The sequence below is a fragment of the Protopterus annectens genome, chromosome 9.part0, assembly GCF_019279795.1.
Source record: "Protopterus annectens isolate FY-2018-M chromosome 9.part0, PAN1.0, whole genome shotgun sequence".
Lineage (NCBI taxonomy): Eukaryota > Metazoa > Chordata > Ceratodontiformes > Protopteridae > Protopterus > Protopterus annectens.
The window spans coordinates 1,337,508,527-1,337,530,824 of NC_056743.1; the positions used below are offsets into that span (position 1 = coordinate 1,337,508,527).

Below are 22,298 nucleotides of genomic sequence, written 5' to 3' on the forward strand. Positions count from 1 at the left end.
GAAGTACTGTCTGTGGCATACCCAATCAGCAGGAAACTGTCAGACTGAAAAAAAAAATGAAAATGTCCTTCAGAGTCTTAAGGTCTGTGTTTTATTCAATGCCCTGCAAAATGAATGCAAGTGAACAGATATGTGCCTTAAAATAAGGCCAGTGTGTGAAAAGGCAAAATGTCTTTTCCTTCAATGCAGGAGTTGCCAAAAGACAACCTGCAGCTGTTTTGCGATAATTGTAATTTTTTTGGTCTGTTCCTAAAATAGGGATCATGTATCTGCTTTGCTGACGTTTTTGTAGTAAATAGATTTAATGAACTGCAGTTCATACACAGCACTGGTATCTGAAAGCTATCTTGGCGGTATTCGTATTCACAAAGGATATCTGGCAGTGCATGGTAGATCTTGCTGTGTTATATAGATCAGTCTGTTTTGAGTTCAAGTATTATATAACACTATTCCCTGCTGCACCCATTTATTTGCTTGTTCAATCTCAACCTACCTTTTTGCTTTTGTCAGACTGCAAAGCTATTTCAGGTCCTGATTATTTCTTAAGGTAGTCTTAATTCATGCAGGCAGACAGCTGCCATAAATTAATCATCGCTCTTTATCTCTTGTATGTTCCAGGTTGGTACTGGCAGAACTGTGGTGTCCTAATGTTGCCTTTCAGCTCTCTGCCACCAAAAGCCTTTGTGAGTGATGATGTCTGATTTGTGTTCCCATCTCGTTGAATCTGATTATGCAGTGTCCCAAGATTATGACTGCATTGCGCAGGCCACTGGGCCTGTGGCAAGCAACCATGATAAGGATGAAAGAACTGAACTGACCCAGAAATCCATTCAGGCTGAAGACAAGCAGACAGACTGCCTCCTTGAGACTGAAAGTGTTCCTGAACACAGTGTTCCACAGACTGCAACTGAGCAGGTAAGTCTTGCTGTGCAGTGCTTTGTCATTTTCTTTCCAGGGCTATTGCCCTTTCAGATGTAACAAGTGTGCATTTAATTTTACATTAGCTTAATCAAAATAAAGGTATAACTGTCATTGGAATGCCCTCTGTTGTGTAATTAGCAGTTCCTAATTGCACTGTAAATTAACAGCAGTGCATCTGCCAATGTAGCTTGCAGAGTCAGTGCAGTGAAAGTTTTTGTTGAGATTTATAAGACTGTATAATAACATGCATACCATGACACAAACCTGCTAGAAACCAGTTGAGCATGACTTTCTACAAGTTATTACCCTAAGTGTTATGTAGGCAGATATGTTATAATTATGTAATGCAGAATGCAGTATCCATCGAAATGTTAAATTTCGAACATTTAGTCATTTTATAATGATTAAGGGAACAGTGAAAATTACAGAAATTGTATGTGTAGCGCAAGGAAACCTGCATTGAATAGTTGCACATTGTAGAAATAGTAAAGCAGTAGTACAGTTTCAGATCTGGGCCAAATATTGTATAGGAAGGACAAATATATTAGTATCCTAAGCTTCTTTTCAGGTATGATCATGTAGCATAATAGGGTTATTTGGCTAATTCAGCATATTTGTATGTACATATGCATTAGGTCTGGTGTATACCAAGTTAAGTAAATTGTGCTGTACATTTACTGACTGACACTTACCGTTAGTCCTGAACCCAAAAGTGAGTCTGGTAGTCTTAGAGTTCAAAGTACTCCATTTATTCAACAGTTCAGCCCTCCCATGTATATCCCATTTATCCGTGCTAAACCCCTCTTTCTAACTTTGAATTACTGTTTCAGATTGATTTCAGTTGACTGCAATAGTTATATAATTTGCATACTGAACAGGGCATTAGGAAGTTTCTGTAGGTTCCTAAGAATACAGTGTCTCCAAGATAGTTTACTGCTCTTGTGCTGACATACTTTTTAAAATCTTAATTTTTGAGTGTTGCCCAACTTTTTGATATATTCTAGCAATGTAAGCAGTGGTGGCTGCAGGCTCCTTTTCTTGCCGTGGCGCAGTAGCTAGCTGGTGGGACACATGCAAGGGGAAAAACACAGAAATACCATACCAGTAAAGTATAGAATACATGATGTGTGTTAACCCACCCATAATCCACAGTTAAAAATGAAAGATCTTTCATTACAGGGAAAATGGTGAATGCCATAATCTTGGTAATCCTAACAATATTTACAACGCAGAAAAACTTCTAATTTGTCATGCTCAAAGGTTATGGCTTGGATGAAGTGTTGGTATGTTGCAGTGTAACAAGTCAAGGCAGTATTAACCAAGAAAAAAGAGGTGGAGAAATGTCATGCACAAAGACGTATGTGTACGAGTACAAAGGGGAAAATATTATCAACCCAAGTTTAAGAGCAAAAAAGTTGGACTTACTTCTGTGCCGCAGGTTGAGGAAAATATTTTTAAACAAATACAGCATGTGTTCGAGATAAAACTCACATCTTGTCATTGCAGATACTCATGAATAGCAAAGACATTTAAATGTCTAACAGATTCACTGAACTTGAAGCGAGATTGGTCGGTTATCAGCTCCTGGATGACAATGATAGATCTCACACTCAGGAAGAATGGGGGGGGGGGGAGTAAGTCTGTTAGCACTTGGACTACAAATTGGAACCCTACATGCAATTCAGCTAGTTTACTTTGTTGAGCGTGTACAACTATTATTAAAAATGTAAGAGGTGCTCTGAGAACACAAACTAAAGTAATTCAAGCAAACAAGTGAAAATGAAACTAGGTTCCAGAAGCTGTGCAATATGCTTGTAACACTCTACTGCCATTCTTTTTACATGGAAGGTTAAAAAAGAATGATTTCTTTATGTCTAGCAAGACTCCTGGTAATGTGACTTTAAGCGGAAAAAAACTCCCAAGATCATTTTGCAGTTTCAGATCCTTTGAGGTATATTAACCTTAACCACTTAAAGATGCTGATGCATTAAAATAGAGTACAAAGACAGTAATGAAATAAGCAAGATATAGTGGCAACCATAATTAATTACTTTTTGTTGACTGGGTTGGTCTCACTCTTATCAGGGGAAACCTGAGGTGGTATTTATACTGACTAAGGGAACTGTAACCACTTGAGCTATTACCAACTCAGGCAGATGGCGCCTGAGTTTAACATGTCATCTGAAGGACAGCACCTCTCCCATTATGCTGCACTGCAGTGTCAGTATTGCAAAAATTAGTCCAATTACCTGACGTGAATGAAAACCAAAGTCTTGTGCACCAAAGGATAAGACTGGAGGCAAACATGGTAGTTTTTCAGCCCCCTCTAAGGAAAACACCTAGTACTCCATATCTGGTTTGCTGAAATAACACTAGTAAAAATAATTTAGATCTGAATATTTTGGTGTAGAACCATACCTTCTCAACTTATTTGGTCAAGAATTCTTGATAAAGCCAACAATAAAGGGGGGGGGGGTGATAAAATTGGGAACAATTTTAAATATTACTGTGGTTCACTTACAGTGTTAATAGAACAAGTTTTGCATCACTATGCATTTTTTGAGCAACAAGAAGTATAAAATATTTACTGTCCAACTGTAATGAGAATTTACCAGAAAATCAAAAATATTAGGTAAAGGATACAAATTTGAAGCAAAATCAGACAAATTTTGAAAAAAATAAGTACAGTACTCAAAAGGGAAAGTCTAGTCACAATAATCTGTTCCAGTATTTATTTTTGGATGTGTGGGATTTTAAATGATGAAGTTATGATTTTCTGGATGCTGTTATAGCTATGAACAAGTCTTGGCAGAAGACTTTAAGAATTTGCAGTTTTAATGACTGTGATAATTAAAACTACATATCCTTAAATTCTTACACTGAAACTGCTTTATTTTCAGACAACTTAATGTGGTTTGATATTACCATAACATTCATAGCACCAACAAGCAAAATAATTAAAGAAAATGCAGCCATAGTCAACTTTCCATCTTCAAAATGTGGTATATTATACTGCTTCTTATAGGGTATAACAAATGGGCAAAATGTGGAACATTTACTAACAGAGCATGGTTAACATGTTACTTTAAACTGGTTTTACCACATATCCAGTTCTTTAAGCATAGAGACTCTTGTTGGAAACAACTTAAGCAGCAGAAGTCCAAAGCCCTTAATGGTCAAAGTAAGTCAAGCAACACCACCCACCATCACCACCACCACCAAAAAAAAAAAACTTGATCAATCTAGTAAGCATCAGTCAATACAGGTAGTAGGCATACAGCATCATGAATAGCGTACAGCATCATGAATAGCGTGCCATACCAGAACATCCATAAGCAAAATAATTCAAGAAACTACAGCCAGTGTCAGCCTTCCATTTTCAAAATGCAAAATATTGCACTATCTTGCACAATGTGGAACAGATGGGTAAAACGTGAGACATTTACTAACAACTAGAAGGAAACTGACACCATAGTTAAAATATATACGTTATACTTAAAAGTTCTTGAATATTCCCCGTCTGTCTTTACTTGCCAGAACAGTCACTTGGTTACAAAGTAAAGTTTTCATTTTACACTGTTTATAAGCCAAAAAAGTTATACATCAGTTGTAATATTTTATTTTTACCACACACCCAGCTCTAAATATTAGAGACATGAGTGTGACTTGAAAAAGTCCAGGAACCAAATGTTTTACATGGAACATAATAAAATAATTCTCAATTTCTTTGCTGAAGAATTCTAGACAAAGCCAGAAGTAATTGGGGGAGACAAAGTCCCCAAAAGGGACACCTTTTAAATACTCTTCTTTTATCTGTTAATCAGATAAACCTACTAGAGAAAGTGTCCCTTTCCAGGAGAAAACTAGGAATACTATCTGAGTGAGGCAAATGGAGATGGGAAGATTCAGGCCCTGTACTTCTAACTACAGGCAGCAGTCCATTAACAGTTCAGCTAAGTGTCAGGTAATTCACTTAAAAGGCTAACAGAAGAAGAATAACAGGTATTGCATAGATATGCATTTTGTAAATTCCCACAGTGATTACCTCCCGCAGAAAGTAGTAGTAGTAGTTAATGGATATATGGCAGCTGGTGTGGATAATTAAGGCTCCATGCTCTTAATGAGCAGTGTACAAGGTTTGATTCTTTTTACGTCTACATTTGTCTACTGTTTAACTCTGAGCAAGTCACTTCACCAGACAGCCCTGACTGAAAGGGGCACATACACACTTCCACCCACCTACCCCTTACCATGCTTCAGAAAACTGTTTCCATTTCAAAAAAAGAAACTCGTATTGTATTTGCTCTGGAAAAGCTTCCATCATTTCAAAGTCTGTGCTTGTAATGTGTGCTTTGCATGTTCAAGCACCCTTGCAAAGGGAAACATAACATCCATGAAAGGAAATGGAAGTGGAAGACAGAAGAGAAGCTCAGAGGGTGAAGAGAATAATCTGATGCTGCATTCCAGTGAAAGGGGCAACCAGTGGGCCACACAAATTCATGTGGTGCACATGCCCCCCATGTGCCCTCTGCCCAGGGCCATTACTGAATATAAAGGAGAGTTATGTTGAGTTTTGTTAGTTTTACCATTTGGTTATGTTATTAGTAAAAATATTAATAAGTGAAGTTAAATTCTTGTTTGATTTGTCAGTAAAGCTGTTTTCATTTGTCTAATTTTGACATCTTGTTAATGTTAATGAATTATTTTTCTAGGTAGTTGAGCTATGTAGGCAGTTTTTTTGTGTAGGTTGTTCCTGTATTTTTGTTTATGCATTTACTTTGGCCATAGATTTGGGTTTGAAGATTGTTTTAGGTAGGTTAGTGTGTTTTGCATGTGTGTGTTGGTAGTTTGTGTGTATACTGTATGACCTTTATTTTTAGCAAGTAATATTAATATGCCTGTCTGACTTCTTCAAGCTGAAGTGATGATGTGGGTAATATGTACATAAACTGCTGATACCATTGAAAAAGTGCTCATAAACTGGTAATGAGATTCTCAGACTGGTAATTAGGAAAAATATATGTAGACTTTAGATGTGAACTGTTTTTTTTTAATATTACACACCTGTGTTGGTCATGTTTGGATAAATAGATATTATTGTCATCATTTTCTAAACCTGTTCACCTGGTGAGAGATTGAGAGATGGGGTAGTAGAAGACTCTTATAGGAAGGCTAGATGTCTGTACGTATAACAGTCTCTGACTCCAGCTCATGGAGCCCCAGGCAAGCTGAAACATAAAATCCCTCCAGGTTTGTTTTGGGTCTGCCCTGAGGCCTGTTGCCAATAGGCTGTGCCTGGATTAGTTCCCCATGGGAGGTGACCAGAAGGCATTAATTCAAACTGTCCCGGTCACATTAACCTGATTCTCTCAGTATGAAGGAGTAGTGCTGTATTCCTCTATCTTCCCAGACTGGCAGGCTCCTCATTCTGTCACAGCCTTATGAAGGGCTTCATTTCTGCAGTTTTATCCACAATGACATCCTTTTGGTCAGTACCCAAAGCTCTTGACCCATAGGTAACAATGGGGGCAAAGAATGATATGTAATTAAAGAGTATCAGCCTGTGATTCAGCTGTGCTAGTGCCACCATATTTGATACAATGCCTGCAATGCTGCTACCGTTGCAATAGTCCCTGGTTATTCTCTGCTCTATCTATACTCATGAACAAAACCCTAAGATACTTAAACTCCTCTACCTGAAATAGCTGCTTTCCCATCACCTGGTGAAAACAATTCACTGTTTTCCACAAGACAGGCATGACCTATTATGTGATGGTGCTGATTTCCATTCTGTCTGCTTAACACTTAACAGCATGTACCTTGTTCCCCATTAGCCCTTTTTTTTTTCAATTATAAAGTAATTCCCAATACTATTCTAGCATGTCCAAAGGTCAGTTGTCAATCTCCTCTCCGGTCCAGCTGGTGAATCTGGGAATCTTGAGGCAATGTTGCAACTGCCTCATGTACACAGACAACCCTCTCCTCCTCCCAACAAATTCCAACACATGTGAGAGATGCAACCATATAGCCATACTGGAGGCTAAGCTCTCAACTCAGTACTGGCATAACCAGTCAGGAGGAGAAGGAAACCACACTCACTACAATTCCAGTCTCACATAGACCTACCACGACAGCAAACCAAACACATAATCACACAAAAACATACTCGGAGGCTCTAAATAAAAATCTGCCTAAGCAGCAGAGACCTCCAAAGCAGACACCCAAGCAACCGCTACCCCAAAACAAAACACGTGCAACACATAGCTCACAAAGCCAGTGTGCTGAACAGTCACAGCCCTTAAGGCTAAACAACACACCTGATACACGTGTAATAGGTGACTCTATCGTCAGGCACACTGACGTCCCGCTCACCAGGCTGAACAAGGAGAAGGTCACGGTGAGCTGCCTGTCAGGCGCTAGGATCCGCCACATAACACAAGCACTCAGATCACTCCAAGGCAAGTACAAATATGACTCAGTCATTGTCCATGCTGGTGTGAATGACCTGAGACCGTACCTCCCTGGACTACATGAAAAGAGACATAGAGGAGCTCTCTGAGCATGTAGCCCATGCCGGTATGACCCTGACCTTGAGTGGCATCTTACCCTCACCAAGAATGATGCCACAATATGAAGACAAGATGATCAATTTCAACAATTGGCTTAAGTATTGGTGTCATTCAAAGGGGATCCAATGCCTGTCAGCCTGGGATGACATGCTCGACAAGCCACGATGCTTCGCTAGGGACGGCTTGCACCTGTCACCCCTGGGCTTTTGGATATTGGCAAAGGCTCTTGCTACCCCCATAGTGCCTTTTTTAGGCAAGGCTCAAAAGACAAACCCACCTCCATAGGTATCACAAGGGATAAGAAACTAAGAGTAATGCTACTCAACGCCAGAAGTCTAAACCTCAAGATGCACGCACTCGAAACTCTCCTTAGCATGGAGAAAATCAATATCTGTGCAGTAACAGAAACCTGGTTCAAGGCTCCCAAGAGCACCCCAGCACTACCAGGTTATACCTCATACCATGCTTTTCGGCCCCAAAACTTGGACCGAACCACAAAAGGAGGGGGAGTATCAATATTCGTCAAAAATACCCACACCTCCAGGTTGGTGGCACAGCACGAAGCATCAGAGACTATCCATGTGCAACTAACAGTGGGTAAAACTGCCTTCCAGTTTATAGCCTGCTACAGACCACCCTCCCAAACCCAGGAACCCCACTCTGCCTTCCTGAGAACACTGGAAAATATGAAGGTCTCTCCAAACACCATTATATTGGGCAACTTCAACTACCCAAACATAGACTGGGAGCATTACTCTAGCTCCAACAACCTAGCCCAAAGGTTCCTAGAATTTATAAACTGAAATGCTGTGGAACAGCTTGTTACCACTCCTACAAGAGGGGAAAACATACTGGACCTGATCATCACCAACATGGGGACTCTATGCTCCAGACCAGAAGTGTATCCCTCATTGGGATAGATAGTTGTTTTATGTTTGGGTTTAGCTCTTCCTACCTAGTCACAATAAGTGACTGTTTCAAAGAAATCAACCAGGTCTCAGATGCTCAGGTAAGAGCTGCCCTCTCCAAAGCAAAAAACAATTCTCTATAATTTATGTATTAACCTGTAACAACATTGTTTGTAAAAATGTTTTATTTTGCTATTTTTTTTTCTGCACGGAGCTTATCTCCCCGGGCCTCTGCTGAAAGTGGATATGTATCCAGTTGGACTAGCCCAGTCAACAAATGTAAAATAAATAATAAATAATAAATAATAAATAAATTGGTAAGATCAGACCATAAACTAATCTCACTGGATATTCACATCCCGACTCCACCCCCTGCCCTGAAAACCACAGTGAAAAACTTCTCTAATGCAAATTTCACACTCCTCAAAACCGAGGTGGAATCCTTCAAAGCCCCCCGGGCCTGTGGAAAATACGGCCCAGACCGCAGAATCCTTTATAAGCGCATTCTATGAACACCTTCAGGAATGCATGGATCATGCAATCCCAAATAAAACCAAGTCCCAATCCTCCAAAGGCAGATGTTCTGTCTGGTGGACCCCAGCCATAAACAAACTATACAATAGAAGGAGGAAGCTACTACATGATAGAGCAAAATCCCCAAAAGGAAGGCATCTCTGATCAGTATTAGCAAAAAACTACGGGCACTCATAAAATCGTCTAAGGCCAGCTTCGAGAGAAAAATTGCACAGGACACTAAGGATAATCACAAGGCTTTCTTTAGTTATGTTAGGAACCTGGGTGGGAATTCCCAGATATGCTCAGAATTAGTCCAAAATGACAAAAAATACACCAAACCCACAGACATTGCCAACATCCTAGTTGACAGGTTCAGCGAACCCCACCAAAAGGGCAAATATCTATCCCAGCAGAGTGCTGCCCCCCTGACATCTCAGATGCTCAGGTAAGAGCTGCCCTCTCCAAAGCAAAAAAAACAGCATCAATGGGACCAGACTGTGTCCCTGGGCTGTGTCCTACATGAACTCCAAGAAGAGCTAAACCCAAACATAAAACTACTGTTCAATCTTAGCCTTACTACAGGATATGTACCCAAAGAGTGGCGTACAGCAACAGTGGTCCCTCTCCACAAAGGTGGTGCCTCAACGGATCCTGGAAACTATCGCCCCATAAGCCTGACTAACTTGGTCTGCAAAGCTATGGAAAGGATCATCATGGACCTCATAAATAAAGATATTGGGGACCTACAGACACTGGATCCTACCCAGTTTGGCTTTGTTAAGGGCAGATCCTGCCTCTTAAACCTGGTTGATTTCTTTGAAATAGTCACTTAAGGCTATTGACGAGGGGAAGGTGGTCCACACAGCCTACCTGGACCTCGCAAAAGCCTTCGATACAATACCCCACTCGGGCATTATGGATAAGCTCACCAGCTTAAATATAAACCCCTATGTCACTAGATCGGTTGCAAACTGCCTCAAGGACAGAACCCACATGGTTAGAATTGTTGGAGCCATGTCAGACTCCAAACCAGTTACAAGTGGCATCCCACAAGGCTCAGTCCTGGGACCTCTCTTGTTCGGTATATATTTCTCGGAGGTACAGGCCAACACGGAAGGACTGTGGCTGACCAAGTTTGCAGATGACTGCAAACTGGGCACCATAATCGACACTCCAGCCGACACAAGCATCCTCCAAAAGGGCCTCATAGAAACAGACAACTGGTGCCAGAGCTATGGCCTCAAGCTAAACGCCAAAAAGTGTATAGTCCTCCCCTTTGGCAAAAACAAAGTGCCCACAAATTACCACATAGGTGGTAATCCATTAAGTACAGAAGAAGTAATTAGGGACCTGGGGACCCAAGTTGATAGCAATCTCTCATTTGACAACCACGTGGCCAAAGTGGTTAGAAAAACATTTTATATAGCCCACCTAATCATGAAGGGATTCACATCTAGATCAAGGGAGGTCATCGTGCCTCTTTACTCATCCCTCATCAGGCCCATAATTGAGTACAATGCCCCTTTTGGGATGTACCTTACCAGACACCTGCAGCAACTGGAAAGACCCCAAAAGTACCTCACCAAGAGGGTCAGAGGGCTCAAACAGATGCCATATGCTGCCCGGTTAAAGAAACTCCAGCTCTACTCAGTGGCATACCGCCTGCTCAGAGGCGATCTGTGCTTGACTTATAAAGCCATGTCCAACCCGGAATTAATGGACATGCTGCACCTCAGAAAATCCAAATCCCATCGAGCTACGCTCGAGAGACTTGAACCTCAGCACTGAAATAAATAGGACATGCTGGAGGGACAGATTCATAACCCAGTGGCTCCCTTCACTCTGGAATAAAATCCCAGTCCAGGTTAGGCAGAGTCCCTCATTGACTCTCTTCAAGAGGAATCTTGATGAGTGGATGGGAGATCGTAGGTTTACCCCGGGTATCACTTCTGTGTCACTGTTAGACAGAGGCACAGTATACTAACCTCAAAAAAGGGCATAGCAAAATTAATTTAAAATGGGTGGCGAAAGCCAAACACATTCTGGCTAGGCTTATAAATGCCCTAGGGCAGATATACTAGTATGAACCTATGTCATGCCATTTTATATTAGAGATTGTGTGTCTGAGGCTGTATGAACATCATCTGTAGACAACAGAGATGAAGATCTTTGGAGAATCAGGAGCTTCTTCTCTCCTTATTTTACAAGTTCTTTCCCTCGAGTTTTCCACACTTCTTAACTATATGTACATTTGCCTTTGGGAGTGTTTTTTTTTTTTTGGGGGGGGGGTCTGACCCCAAGTATTTTGTGAGCATTGAACAAATGCTTGCTCTTTATTTTTTTGTTGGATAGGTTGTTCCTGTCTGTTTATCAGAGTAGACCTGTAGGCATAATTAATTGGATTTGTGGTGGTGGTGTGGTAGGTTTAGGAACTGGTAGCCTATTACAGAATGTTGTAATCTGATGTGAGGCGGTACATCCTCATCAGGAGATAATTAATGCTGTTAGGCAGTTTTCCATCTGAACCTTTTCCACACTGATCCCTCCTCTCTTACGAATACTGCTGTGCATTTTTATTTTTGTGGGAGTTATTTTTATTAAGGTTAGATTTTTTGACAGACCTGGACTTCATGTGTAAATGGTCCACAGGCATCAGTGATCTGCTCCATTCCAAGTATTCACTTAATAAATAGCTTTCATTCAATTTCATGTCTATAGTACAAGTCAGATAATTCCATTTTTTGATATTTTGATTAGGAGGAGGATTATGGAAGACTAAATTAGACCTTTAGGTGTTTTCTTAGCTTCATTCTGTTATGATTAGACTTTCTTATTACTCTGCAATTATTTTTTTTTGGTTGATAAAACGAGTTACTGTTGCTTTCTGTTATTTCAAGTTCAAGTTTATTTAGGTGCTTTTTTTTTTTACAAAACAGCAGTAACAGAAAAGATAAATGAACAAGTTCTAAAAATCAACATCTAATAACATACAGCATATTATTATTGTGTACAGTCAAAACCTGTTTCAAATAAATAAGTCTGTAATACCTGCCTTAAACCAACCAATAATGGACATTCTCAGAGATACTATGGTAACAAGTTCCACGAGGGAGGGGCTTGATAGAAAAATGTATAAAAAGTCTGAGGTTGCAAGGTTAACCTGTGGAACTGCCGCTGGGAGGCTGAGTGCAAAACCTACTTAGACAGAAGAGTATGGTAAACTCCTTCAGGTAATTGGGACCCAAGTCTTGAATGGGCAGATAAACTTCTATTTAGTCTTCTGGCTTAAGCTATAGCAACAAGGAAGGCAAGCAAGGCAGCACAGAAAAGTTGTAATATATCGGTACTGGCTTAAGCTATAGTAACAAGGAAGGCAATAAAGGCAGCACAGAACAGTTGTAATATATTGGTACTGGCTTAAGCTATAGCAACAAGGAAGGTAACCAAGGTAGCACAGAACAGTTGTAATATATTGGTAATGGCTTAAGCTATAGTTACAAGGAAGGCAATCAAGGCAGTACAGAACAGTTGTAATATATCGGTACTGGCTTAAGCTATAGCAACAAGGAAGGTAACCAAGGTAGCACAGAACAGTTGTAATATATCGGTACTGGCTTAAGCTATAGTAACAAGGAAGGCAATAAAGGCAGCACAGAACAGTTGTAATATATTGGTACTGGCTTAAGCTATAGTAACAAGGAAGGCAATAAAGGCAGCACAGAACAGTTGTAATATATTGGTACTGGCTTAAGCTATAGCAACAAGGAAGGTAACCAAGGCAGTACAGAACAGTTGTAATATATCGGTACTGGCTTAAGCTATAGCAACAAGGAAGGCAATCAAGGCAGCACAGAACAGTTGTAATATATTGGTACTGGCTTAAGCTATAGCAACAAGGAAGGCAATCGAGGCAGTACACAAGTTGTAATATATTGGTACTGGCTTAAGCTATAGCAACAAGGAAGGTAACCAAGGTAGCACAGAACAGTTGTAATATATCGGTACTGGCTTAAGCTATAGCAACAAGGAAGGCAATCAAGGCAGCGCAGAACAGTTGTAATATATTGGTACTGGCTTAAGCTATAGTAACAAGGAAGGCAATCGAGGCAGTACACAAGAGTTGTAATATATTGGTACTGGCTTAAGCTATAGCAACAAGGAAGGTAACCAAGGTAGCACAGAACAGTTGTAATATATTGGTACTGGCTTAAGCTATAGCAACAAGGAAGGCAATCAAGGCAGCGCAGAACAGTTGTAATATATTGGTACTGGCTTAAGCTATAGTAACAAGGAAGGCAATCGAGGCAGTACACAAGAGTTGTAATATATTGGTACTGGCTTAAGCTATAGCAACAAGGAAGACAATCAAGGCAGTACAGAACAGATGTAATATGGCTTAAGCTGTAGTAACAAGGAAGGCAATCAAGGCAGCACACGAGTTGTAATATATCGGTACTGGCTTAAGCTATAGTAAAAGGAATGCAATCAAGGCAGCAAAGAACAGTTGTAATATATTGGTAACAAAATGTACCAATGCAGAACTTGGCAGCTAGGCCACTTACTGTCTGCAAGCAGTCAAGCTCTGTTAGCCCCCGGCAAAGTACACTTAACAAATACCTTCAGCAGCCCAAATGCGCTGTTTTAATTCAACACCCACATCAACACATAGAGCTACATCTCATGGAGCTTGTATGTCTAAGCCCATAAGGCAAGCCACCACACAATCCAACATTCTAGTCACTGGAGACACACTAATGTCCCTCTCACCAAGCTGAGTAAGGAGAAAATTATTGTCAATTGCATATCAGGGGCTAGGGTCTGCAGCATTACGCATGCACTCCGGTCATAGGACCACAATTACCAGTATGACTCATAGTCCATGTTGGAGTAAATTACTTGAGATGTACCTTCTTAGACTATGCTCTCAGAATGTGTGTCTCAGGCTGGTATGAGCCTAGCATTGAGCAGCATTTTACCTTCTCCAAGGATGATGCCACAATACAAACAAAATATGAATGACTTTAATAATTGGCTTAGTTTCTGGTGTCCTCTTAAGCGGGTGCAGTATTTGTCAGCATGGAAGGAGATGGTCAACAGACCATGCTGCTTTGCCAGACATGGTCTGCACCTCTCCCCTCTAGGCTTTTGAATATTAGCTAAAACATTGTCTTCTCCCATAGCACCTTTTTTAGCCAATGCAAAACTGAAAGTATTTCCAACATAGCAAATCAAAACCAAGAAAATCTAAAGGTATTGCTGCTCAATGCTAGGAGTCTAAACAAAAAGCTCCACTCCCTAGGAGCTCTCTTTAACCTAGAGAATGCTGACATCTGTGCAATCACTGAAACATAGTTTAAAGCCATGGAGAGCACACCAACAGTGCAAGATCATAATGCCGTCCACACATTTAGGCCAGCTACTTCACAGGCAGGGACTACAATGCAGTTGAGCTGCTCCATGTTCGAATCATCACAGGTAAAATCCAGTACCACTTCCTTGCAAGTTATAGGCCCCCCCGTGTGACCCAGGAAACCCATACCATGTATTTAAACTTATTAGAAACACTAACCATCCAACCCAATACCATATTCATGGGTGAATTTAATTACCCCACTATTAACTGGGAATCCTATATGTCACCAAATGTACATGCACAGAGATTCTTGGATTTTGTAAACACAAACTCCCTGGACAAGATAGTCAGTACACCAGTCGGGGTTGCAACTATACTGGATCTGGTCCTCACTAATATGGGAGACTGCTGCACAGCCCCTACTGTAATGCCTTGCCTGGTAAGGTCAGACCACAGAATGGTCTCCTTTGAACTTAAAATAAAACCTAGACCCCCATCTAAACCTGGAATATTCAGGAACTATTCTAAGGCTAACCTCCTGCTATTAAGTGAGAACCTGGCAAAATTTCAAGCCCCCATAAACCCTGAGAACACTGCTGCCTATGCAGAACTTTTCACAGAAACCCTGTACAAGCTTGTTAATAGCTGCATAGAGGCAGCTGTACCCACCAGGAAGAAGTACAGAACTAACTCAAAAAACAAGCCACCCTGGTGGAATCCCAAAATCAGTAAGTTGTATAACCGGAGGAAGAAAATCATGGCAAAAATTAGGAGATGCAGCATCCAGCAGGATAAAAGCACTCTCATCAAACTAAACAACAACTTGAAGGACAAATAAAATCTACTAAAGCCAAATTTGAGGTAAGTTTGGCCACCCAGGCCAAGAGCAACCACAAAGCATTCTTTAGCTATGTCTGCAACCTCATGGGCAATGCACAATTGTGTGCAGAGCTCATTGTAAATGGAGCTACCTGTACTGACCCAGAAGATATAGAAAACCTCCTGGCTGATAAATTCAGCACTAACTTTACTCCTCTCTCTCCCCCCTCAAAATTCCCTCTGGAAATCTCATCAAAGCATGTCCTTAATGCTGTCTCTAAAACCAAGAACACCGCATCAACAGGCCCAGGTAGTATCCCAGGATACCTTCTAAGTGGCATGAAACATGACCTATCAGGGCTTCTGAAATTACTATTTAACTGTAGCCACCAAACAGGCTTCATACCTCATGAATGTAGAAAGGCAACAGTCATCCCTCTGCACAAAGGTGGGCCATCTACAGACCCTGGAAAATACAGACTCATAAATTTCACTAGTCTTGTATGTAAAGCCATGGAAAGAATTATCATGGAGATGATCAATAGAGCTATAGTAAACCTCCAGACTCAAGGCCAGGATCGCGCTGCCTACCTTGACCAGGCCAAGGCATTTGATACAATACCCCACTTAGGCATTGTTGACAAACTCAAGAGGTGAGGTACAAACCTGTATGTCACCTGATGGATAGCCAACTGGCTGACAGGACACAGGAAGTTAAAATTGGGAGAGTCCACCTCTACAAAAAGGCCAGTCACAAGTGGAGTCCCTCAGGGATCAATCCTTGGACCGCTCCTTTTTGGCATTTACTTCTCTGACGTCAAGGCCAATGTCAGTGGTCTCTGGCTGACTAAATCTGCAGATTGCAAATTAGGAGTGTCATTGAATCTCACATTGACACAAATGTTCTCCAGGAGGGCTGACACAGACAAACTGGTGTCAGAGCCATGGACTAAAACTAAATGCCAAGAAATGCATAATAGTATCATTTGGGAAGTTCACTATCCCTGGTAACTATCATATTGACAGTGCTCCCCTTTGAGTTGACCCAGTAGTCAGGGACTTAGGTACATACACAGATAGTAATCTAGCCTTTGACCATCACATGTTTACAGTGGTAAGGAAATTGTTCTATGTTGCGCAACTTGTATATAAAAAAAAAAAAGGTATGGCATCCATGTCCAAGGAGACAGATGCCTGAGACAGATGCCTGGTGTCAAAGTCATGGCCTGAAGCTCGGTGCCAAAAAGTCCAATGTCATCCCCTTTGGTAAAAACTCTGTACCCATGAACTACCACATAGGTGGTAGTAAACCTAACACTGAAAGTGTGATGAGAGACCTTGGGACACAGGTAGACAGCAGTCTCTCCTTTGATAATCACATCACCACACTTGTCAGGAAATCCTTCTACATGGCACACATCATCGCAAAAGGTTTCTCATCCAGGAAAAAAAGAGGTCATTGTTCCCCTCTTCTCATCACACCCATTATAGAGTACAATGCCTCTTTTGGTATGTACCTCACAAGACATCTACAACAACTGGAAAGACTACAGAAATACCTCACAAAGAGGATGACTGGCCTCAAACAGATACCCTATGCAGACCGTCTCAAAAATCTCCAGCTTTACTCTGTCGCATATCTCCTACTCAGAGGCGATCTCTGCCTGACATACAAAGCTATGTCAAACCCAGAGCTGTTGGACATGCTCCACTTAAAGAAATCCCAATCTCTCCGAGCTACACACTTTAGGGACCTAAACCTTGTGACCACAATAAATAGAACATGCTGAAGGGATAGATTTCTGTCCCAGAGACTTCCCATACTCTGGAAAAAAACTACCTGTCTATATCAAACAAAGCTCCTCATTAGCACTCTTCAAGAAAAATCTTGATGATTGGATGGGAAATAGGAAATTCACCCCGGGGATAACTTCTGTGGCTCTGCTCGACAGTGGCACAGGAAAATAACTTTCTTGGATGGCGAAAGCCGGGGTACCTTCTTGACTAGGCTTATATAGGACCTAGGGCCAATAGCCTAGTACCTCCCTATGAACCTATGAACTTACTGCGTCAAAACTGTCCCTCACAAGCCTTGCTGGATAAGGATCTAGACCTTGTAATGTCAGTAGCATACTAGAGAAAACAATAGTGAACTTGTCAAAACTGGGAATATTGAACCCCAGGCAAGACATGGTTAAAAGGAAAGGTGGAGTTTACTGCACCACCATTGGGGTCATTTGGAAGAGCAAACCTGATGGAGGCAATTTTGTCAGCACAGAGGTGAGCAACCACCTCACATTCTGATGGTAAGATAGGCTAGGCTACACAGTCTGTCTACCACCTGAAAGACTGGAGCTGGTTAATTAGCCATTGACGAGATCTCTCTAGACAGGAAACCCATATTTTTCTGTAGGATATCTGCTTGATGATAATGGCAAAATGCTCATCAAGTTTAATCCTGTTGCTTCACAGTCCTTGATGCCAGTGATGCCCCAACCTATGCCCAGAGCTATACATGAGACAAAGATTATGGTTGAGCCAACATTTGCATCTGTTAGTAGAGACGGTGCAAACATGGCCTGGGATAAAGGAGTCCAAAGTCAGCAAGAGAGATTTATTATACTCTTTCACTAGAGCATATTTTGAATCAGCAACTCTCACCAAAAAGAACTGAAGGAGCATATCTGAAAAGAAGTCTTAAGAAAATATCTCCAGGAGGCAGGCTATAGTATATCCAACTCACTTCAATTTCAGTTCTCAGTTCCAAGTTCAAAAATACATCAGCAAAGGCAAAGGCAAAGGCAAGGATAACTCCACTTCAGTAAAACCAGCACTGCTTTATTCAGACAACACAAGCGCTTTCACTACTGCTTCTTCAGGTGTTTGAAAATAGTTACACTCCCACCTGCTTAAGTACTCTGCTAAAACACATGACCAGTTCATCTTAAAGGTAAACCACCTTTAAAATTCATTAAACACAGTAAATTCATCTAAAAACTGCATATAATTCATCAACAATATATTCATGAAAATAAATACACTTAATGTATGCACATAAAGCATTCACATAAAAAAAAAAAATATATATATATATATATATATATATATATATATATAAATAAATAAAAATAAACTAATGTATGCATATAAATATATAAATATATAAAAATGTAAACATGTATATCAAAAAATATTTTTGATGTAGAAATATACATATTTGATGTGTTCCTCTACCTGCGTAATCTCCTTTTCTTTAAAGTTGGTTTCATTGGAATATTCTCATTCAAACCATGCCCACAGGTAGCCCTCAGCATAATGATCCACCTTGCTTCCAATTCTTCCGTTCTCTCTCTAGCATCACTATACCTATCACTCTCCAAAACTTTAGAAAGACCATGAATCGAAAATTATGACTTATGCCTTTGTCCAAAATATGTTTGGACAAAGCATTAATCCTTGACCCTTTGCTAATATGGTACATGTGCTCCCTTATCCTCTCTTTCAGCATCCTATCAGTCTTACCCACATAAAAACTGTGGCATAGGGAGCACATAGCAAGGTATATTACATGTTTAGTGTGACATGTGGCATTAACCCTAACATCATACTCTCTCTTGGTGTCTGGATGTATGAAAGTGACACCTTCCTTAACATACCTGCATTGATTGCAGCTACCACATGGTACAGTCCCATATATACTCTCTTTGGTCAAATCGTGTTTAGATACACAAAGTCTCCTTTTCAAATTTTTCTTGTTCTTAAAAGTGAATTGAGGTACTTCACCCACTATATCCTTTACAAGGGGATCCGTCATAAGTATATTCCAATGGTCATTGAATATATTAGTGTACTTCCTAACATCCCTAGTATAAGAAATACACATACCCAACTTAGTACTATTCTTATATATTCTCCTTTTCTCTTGTTCTCTATGAGAAAAGTACGGTCTAGCCCTGCTATCTCTTAACTGCTTGACTTCATGCTTACATCCTTCTATCATCTTTTCTTCATAGCCTCTTCGCCTCAATTCATCACAAGTAATGTGGATTTGCTGCTCAAAATCACTCTCTTTAACATTTAATCTGGAGGCTCTAAAAAATTGATTTTGTCACATTAGTAAAAACATACCTAGGATGCATACTATCCCTATTGAGTAAACTACTAACATAACATTCCTTCCTATGTAGCTTAGTGGAAATAACACCTCTTTCATCCTTCTCTATAAAAACATCTAAAAAACTAAGACTTGATCTGGAGTAGTCTAATGTAAAATTCAAAAATATGGTGGTATGTAGATATAGTAAGGTTAGGAAATGGGTTACTCAATACATCAATACATAGAAAGAAGTGCTATAAGAACACTATACTTCACCGTAACAGCATGCATCCCCGTTTTGTATTTAGTAATGTCATTAAGGGACAATGCATGAGAGCATCAAGGCTGAATCCCCTAGAGAAGAATTTTAGAGAAGAATTGGATGATTTATATGTTAGGTTAAGACAGCGTAGTTATAATGATAGAGAGTTAGATGTAGTATTTGACAAAATGGAAGAATTAAGGGACACGAGCTGTACCATATTTCTCAGATGGTGGAAATATGGATGAAATGAGCCATCAAGACAGACCGAATGAATTTTTGAGGGTCCCGTTGTTTTACACAGCTGATGTAGGGATAGTGAGAGATATATTAGTGAAGCATTGGGACACATTACTATTAGATGAGAGAATAGCTAGCATTGTGGGACCATCACCAATATTTTCATTTAAAAACAGGAAGAATTTGAAACGTATGTTATGCCATCAACCTTTACATAAGAAAAGTATAGGTAGGGACAGTGGACTAATTAATACCTTACCGTGTGGCAATTGTGGGCAGTGTTGCTATATAAATACTGAATGTGAATTTATACATCCGAAAACTAGGAAGAAGTTTGTTTTTAATACACACACAGACTGTCAGAGTGAAAATATAGTATACCTTGCTAAGTGTTCCCAGTGTGAGGTATTCTATATTGGAAAAATGAATAGGAAATTACGTGAGAGAATCAGAGATCACATTTACAGTATACGGACAGGCCATACTCATAATGCACTTGCAAAACACATAGGGAAAATGGGACCACTGCATAATTTCAGTTTCATGGTTTTGCAAACAATTGAGGTTACATTAAGAGGTGGGGACATAAATAATTTCACTGAAGAATGTGAGATAAGATGGATTATACGACTTAGAGCGGATGTCAGCCCAGGTATAAATGACAAGGTCCCACTGAAACCAGTATTAAAGAACAGGAAGCTATCTATAAAATAAATGGAATATAGTAAATATTGCCCCATTTCATAGAGTACCCATATTTTAAGTTATATAAGAATTATTTTTTTGCATTTTTAATAATTTTTTGCATTTTTAATCATTTTAATAAATATTTTTGAACAAATAGATATCATAGATTTTATAATTGTTTACGATTTTGGTAGTCATAGTTATAAATGTCGCTTTTGAGCTTATAGTGAAATTCATTAGATAGTTAAGCATTTTAGATGTTTTAAATGATGAATTTATATTATGCATATCTTCTTTATTCAAACATTTATGTATTTATTTTATATTTATTTACATATATATATATTTTTTGATGAGTCAATCTCATACATCGAATGGTATAATATTTGTATGAATTTTATTACATCTTAATGTCAGTGAATTGGTTGAAGGAAATGATGTATTGAAGGAAATGATGCAATGAATGGTTTCAATTGTCAACCAATTGAATTTAAATAAGTATTATTTAAATGGGATAGATGTGGATTATTTGTACTGTCTGATGAAGCCGAACGGTGAAAGTGCTAACAATAAATCTTTTCTGGAGTGAATTTTGCTTGGAGTATCTGCTTGGAGCACATTAGTGTTATTTGGTATCCAGTATTCAATTTGAAGCATACGGAGCATTGTCCTGCCGTTTTTTGAGTTGGAGACGGTAGCTGTGGCAGGAATTTTACCCTTTAAACAGTGTTGGATATTAACAATCGGAACATTTCTTTGCAGCCTGGTGACTACTGTGGCGACTGTTCGGTTTTACTATATTTATTAGTTTATTGCCGCAGTAGTTTTTGTAGTCCGGTGCAGTGTTGTTTTGTATACATATAATATATATATATATATATATATATATATATATATATATATATATATATATATATATATATATATATACACATATATATATATATATATATATATATATATATAGATGTACATATATATATATATATATAGATATATATATATAGATATATATATATATATATATATATAGATATACATATATATATATATATATATATATATATATAAGAAATAAACTTATACTACTGAAAACTTCCGAACTGTTAAAAACAAAAACAGAAATCAAATGAATAGACACTGAGCCAGAACTGTTGTTGCTGGCGCTTTGCTCGTTAAACTTTATTGGTAACAATCGAACTTCATCAGAGCAAAATGTAATGCATTTAGCAGATAAAACCTTTTGTTTTATAGCAGTGTCTCTCATTTCTCCAAATACTACTGCATTCGTGTAGAATATCTACCAATAATAGTGAAGTATTTTGTACACCAGTTAGACTATTTATATATTTAAAGCTCGCACAGTATTGCAAATGCATTACATTTTGCTCTGATGAAGTTCGATTGTTACCAATAAAGTCAACGAAAGCGCTCAGCAAATAACAGTTCTGGCTCTGCGTCTATTCATTGGATTTCTGTTTTTGTTTTTAACAGTTCGGAAGTTTTCAGTAGTATATAAATATATATATATATATATATATATATATATATATATATATATATATATATATATCATAGTATTTTAAGCTTTCGTCCTTTATTGTATAAGAACTTCTGGAACATTCTGAAGAAGTTCTTATACAATAAAAGGACGAAAGCTTAAAATACTATGAGGGTTTCAGTGCTTTTGTAGTTACAGTATTTTAGTTTTTATTTTATTTTATTTTGTTTTATTTGTTCTAATAGTGTGCACAGCAGCAGCTAAGAAGTTTAATATTATATTTATTTAGTTCTTCTCAGTAAGACACGGTGTTTTAAGCATATATATATATATATATATATATATATATATATATATATATATATATATATATATGTATATATATATATATATATATATATATATATATGCATATATATACATATA

General features: G+C 39.0%; 1 protein-coding gene across 4 annotated transcripts in view; it reads left to right on the forward strand.

The window, feature by feature from the left end:
- Window positions 1-22,298, forward strand: part of DDHD2 (DDHD domain containing 2) — a 1,375,691-nt gene that overhangs the window by 206,929 nt on the left and 1,146,464 nt on the right. For all 4 annotated transcript variants that reach the window (XM_044084314.1, XM_044084317.1, XM_044084316.1 and 1 more), the window contains exon 2: window positions 619-915. In XM_044084314.1, coding sequence (XP_043940249.1) covers window positions 691-915 — 225 coding nt within the window. In that variant the 5' untranslated portion in view covers window positions 619-690. The remainder of the gene's footprint in view (window positions 1-618; window positions 916-22,298) is intronic.